This window comes from Cetorhinus maximus, unplaced genomic scaffold (genome assembly GCF_964194155.1).
Source record: "Cetorhinus maximus unplaced genomic scaffold, sCetMax3.hap1.1 HAP1_SCAFFOLD_535, whole genome shotgun sequence".
NCBI lineage: Eukaryota > Metazoa > Chordata > Chondrichthyes > Lamniformes > Cetorhinidae > Cetorhinus > Cetorhinus maximus.
This window is the reverse complement of record NW_027596477.1, coordinates 223,772-228,161: the sequence shown is the minus strand read 5'-3', so window position 1 is coordinate 228,161 and position 4,390 is coordinate 223,772. Positions and strand designations below refer to the sequence as shown.

Genomic DNA, 4,390 nt, shown 5'->3' with positions numbered 1-4,390 from the left:
TACTGCTTCCCAGTGTTGGTTCTGCAGGGTTTACTGGTGTACAGCACTCAGTCAATCACCAGTTATTGACTGTCTTTTTATTGCTTCAACACAATAAGAATTAACAGATTTACACAGCTGCTCCTATGTAAAAAAAAGCCCAGCGTTTTGAAACATTATCCTGGAATATAGTTTCTTCTTGTAAACAAATCCTAGAGTTCCCACTTAAAATCAGCCTGACTGATTTTTTTGGTAAGCAAACAGTCAAATCCATACAGTGTGTGCACACTGCAGCCTAGGAGAGGGCTCTGTGCTAGGGGTCCAGATCAGTCTCCCACTGGTGTGGGTCCTGAACACCTGCTGCTCCTCTCCTGGGCTTTCACTCCAGTGGACATGTCTTCCCCTGCGATGTCTGTGTGCCTCCAGCTGTCCTCTTGGAGCTTGGCTTTCACTTTTGAGCGGCTGGCTCGGACTGCAGCCTGTATGCTCTGCAGCTCCCATTGTGTCCTGATCAATGCATCTTCCACTGTGAAAATCCCATCACGTGTGCGTCGCACATGGGTACACACTGCTGATGACTTCAGCTCCAAACCTATTTCATGGACGACCTTTCGCAGGTACTGCTGGGTCTCATGTAGACACTGGATCTCTGAGGGAAAAGGATGACATTCATCAACAGGTAAAAGGAGCGGGGTTGATTTGGAACCAAAAAGGGGATTTATGCATGGAGGCTGGGGTACTATATGAATACTTTACATCTGTCTTTATGAAGGAAGATGCTGTTGCTGAGGCCATGGTGAAAGAAGAGCTAATTCAGACACTGGAAGGGTTTAAAATTGATAGAGGAGGTATTTGATACGGCACCAGGACCAGATGAGATGCAACCAAGGATAGAGGGAAGTAAAGGTGGAAATTGCAGAGACACTGGTCATAATCCTCCTTAGATACAGGAGTGGTTCCAGAGGACTGGAGAATTTTTACACCCTTGTTCAAAAAGGAGTGTAAAGATAAGCCCAGCAACTAGAGACCAGTCAGTTTAACCTTGGTGCAGAAAAGTTTTAAAAACGATGATTCAAGACAAAATTAATAGTCACCTGGACAAATGCAGGTTAACTAAAGAAAGCCAGCACGGTAGTACCTATTAACTTGGAGTTTTTTGATGAAGTACACCACATCAACCCTCACTGTTACATGGACCCTTACCTTTCCTGATATATATTAATGACCTAGATCTTGGTGTGCCGGGGACAATTTCAAAATTTGCAGATGATGAGAAACTTAGAAGTAGTGAACTATGAGGAGGATAGTGTAGAATTTCAAAAGGGCGTAGGTTGGTGAAATGGGTGGACGAGTGGCAGGTGAAGTTTAATGCAGAGAAATGTAGTAGGAAGAAAATATAAAATAAAGGGTACAACTCTAAAGGAGTGCAGGAGCAGAGAGACCTCGGGGTATATGTGCATAAATCAGGACAGGTTCAGAGGGTGGTTAATAAAGCATATGGAATTCCAGACTTTATAAATAAGGGCATAGAGTACAAAAGCAAGGAGGTTATGTTTGGCCTCATCTGTAGTACTGCATCCACTTCTGGGCACCACACTTTAGGAAGGATGTGAAGATATTAGAGAGGGTGCAGAAAAGATTCACAAGAATGGTTCCAGGGATTAGGACCATCAGTGACCTAGATAGATTGAAGAAATTGGGGCTGTTTTTGTTGAGAGGAGATTTGATAGAGCTATTCAAAATCATGAGGGGTTTGGACAAACTAGATAAAGAAAAATGGCTCCCATTGGTGAAAGGACCAGAGGGCACAGATTTAAGGTAATTGGCAAAAGAAACAATAGAGACCTGAAGAAAAATCTTCTCACGCAGCAAGTGGTTAGGATTTGGAATGTGCTGCCTGAGGGTGGGGTCGAGGGAGGTTCAGTCGAGACATTGAAAAGGATAAATTTGCAGTGCTACGGGGAGTGGGACTCGGTGAATTGCTCCTGCAGAGAGCCAGCACAGACATGATGGGCTGAATGATCTTTTTTGCTGTAAGCTATGATTCTATGCTTTCAGTGCTGTTACCAGAATAATATGTCCCAAAGCACTTCACAGGAACATTACAAAACAAAATTGGACATCAAGTCACAGGTGACACTATTAGGTTGATGACAAAAGCTTGGTTGAAAAGACAGGTTTTAAGGCATGTCCTGGAGGAGGAGAGAGAGGTTGACAGGCTTAGGGAGGGAATCCCAGAGTTTAGGACTCAGGCAACCGAGGGCATAGTCACCAATAGCAGAACAATTAAAATCAGGGATGCTCAAGGTCCTCAGAATTAGAGGAGTACAGATATCTCAGAGGATTGTGGGGCTGGAGGAGATTACAGAAAGAGAGAGGGGTGAGGCCATGGAAGGATTTGAAAACAAAGATGAGAATTTTAAAACTGAGATATTGTTCAACCCAGTGCCAACATAGGTCAATGAGCACAGAGGGATGGGTGAACAGGACTTTGTGCAAGTTAAAGCATAGGCAGCAGTTTTTTGGATGAGCTCATGTTTTTGGACGGTAGAATGTGGGGTACTAGCCAGAAGGCCATCAAAATAAATGAGTCTAGAGGTAACAAAGGCATGAGGGTTTCAGCAGCAGATAAGCTGAGATGGGGCAAGTGATGTTACAAAGGTAGTCTTGATGAGAGTGCGGATATGTGGGATGGAGTCAGTAGCTAGGTTGCAGGGATTGAAGAAAATGGCTTCAGTCTTCCCGATAGTTAATTGTAAGAAATTTCTGTTCATCCAGTACCACAAGCAATCTGATTGTTTAGAGACAGTGAAGGAGCCAAGAGAGGTGATGGTGAGGTAGAGCTGGGGGTTTTCATTGAACATGTGGAAACTGACATGTTTTCTAATGATGTCATCAAGGGACAAAAGGAAGAGAAATAGGAGGGGGCCGAGGATAGATCCTTGGACACCAGAAGTAACGGTGCAGGTGCAGAAAGAGAAGCCATTGTAAGTGATTCTCTGGCTACAATTACATATATAAAAAAGGAACCAGGTGAGGACAGTCCCACCCAGCTGAACAACAGTGGAGAGACATTGGAGGAGGATGGTGTGGTCAACTATGTCAAAGGCTGCAGACAGGTCAAGAAGGACAAGGAAGGAAAGTTTACTTTTGTCACAGTCACTGAGGATGTCATTTGTGATTGGAGGGATTCAAACATGGAGTTCTGGGAAAGGATTTGGGAGGCTATAACACATTCAAGGACTTTGGAGAGGAAAAGGAGGGTAGAGATGAGATGGTAGTTTGCAAGGAGGGTAGGGCCAAGTGTTTTTTTGAGAAGAGTGATGGCAGCAAATTTTAAGGAGAGAGGGACAGTGCCTGAAAAGAGAACCTTTAACATTATTGGTTAACATGGGGACAAGGAGGGGAAGTTGGAGATCAGCAGTTTAGTGGGAATATGGTTGAGGGAGCAGGAGGTAGATCTCATGGGTATGCTCAGTGAGATGAAGTGAGATAGGAGAGAAAGTAGAGGAAAGGTGCGAGTTCAGGGCTTGAGTGGGGGGAGCATCAGAGAAAGTTTGGGCCGGTTGACTGGGGAAGGAACAAAAGTGGCAGAAGCGGCTGATGGCATGGACTTGATGTTAGTCTACTGCTTGACCATTGTCTACTCTCTCTATGACCTCCTCCAAAAATTCAATAAGGTCAGTTAAGCAAGATTTTCCCTTTTGAAATCCATGCTGACTCATTATTCATTATTATATTTCTCATTTCTCTTTCATCTCAAAGTGTATCACATTATGGTCACTATTACCTAGATGTTCCCTACTTTTACTTCTCTTATCTGCTCTGCTTCATTCCCAATTACTAGATCTTCCTTTGTTGGGTTTTTTAACATGTTAGGTTAGAAAGGAGCCCTGTCCACACACTGTCCTTTCACCCTCTGGGACAGGGTGGCAGTGTGTTCCAAGCATGGGGGTGGCAGTAGAGGGATGATGATTGGTTTGTGCTGTATTGGTGAATGGATGTGGACTGGATGGACTGAGGCAGTATGGTTGAATCTTATGGCTGACACTCCTGTAATCCAGGAGTGATCCACTCCTTCAGGACAGGAGGGAAATGCTTCTCAGCTTCAAATAACATGAAAAACAACATTAAGAAATGCAGGGGACGTCAGGAGCCACCTCAGTCCCCTGACTCATGGACTGTATTGAACTGTACCGACATACCCAGCATGAAGTTCGGAGGGGAAAAGTGTACACATCGAATGGCAGTAATGATGGGAGGGGATTTGTGCATTGGCCGTAACAGTCCCCGCGATGCCAGCTCATATGCTTCTTGGCTTTTCAAATCGATGCCAGAATACCTGGAACAGAAAAGAGTGCCTGCAGTTAGAGAACAATCGTTAATCCAACCAGCACATCGTACAGCCACA

At 44.4% G+C, this 4,390-nt stretch overlaps 1 protein-coding gene across 1 annotated transcript in view; it reads right to left on the bottom strand.

Annotated features, from left to right (window-relative positions):
* Nucleotides 1-62: 62 nt before the first annotated feature.
* Nucleotides 63-4,390, bottom strand: part of trub2 (TruB pseudouridine (psi) synthase family member 2) — a 111,957-nt gene continuing 107,629 nt past the window's right edge. Inside the window, exons 8-9 of the mRNA XM_078535575.1 lie at nucleotides 4,185-4,321; nucleotides 63-628 (exon numbers count right to left, since the gene is read on the bottom strand). Of these exons, the coding sequence (XP_078391701.1) occupies nucleotides 306-628; nucleotides 4,185-4,321 (460 nt within the window). The 3' untranslated portion in view covers nucleotides 63-305. The remainder of the gene's footprint in view (nucleotides 629-4,184; nucleotides 4,322-4,390) is intronic.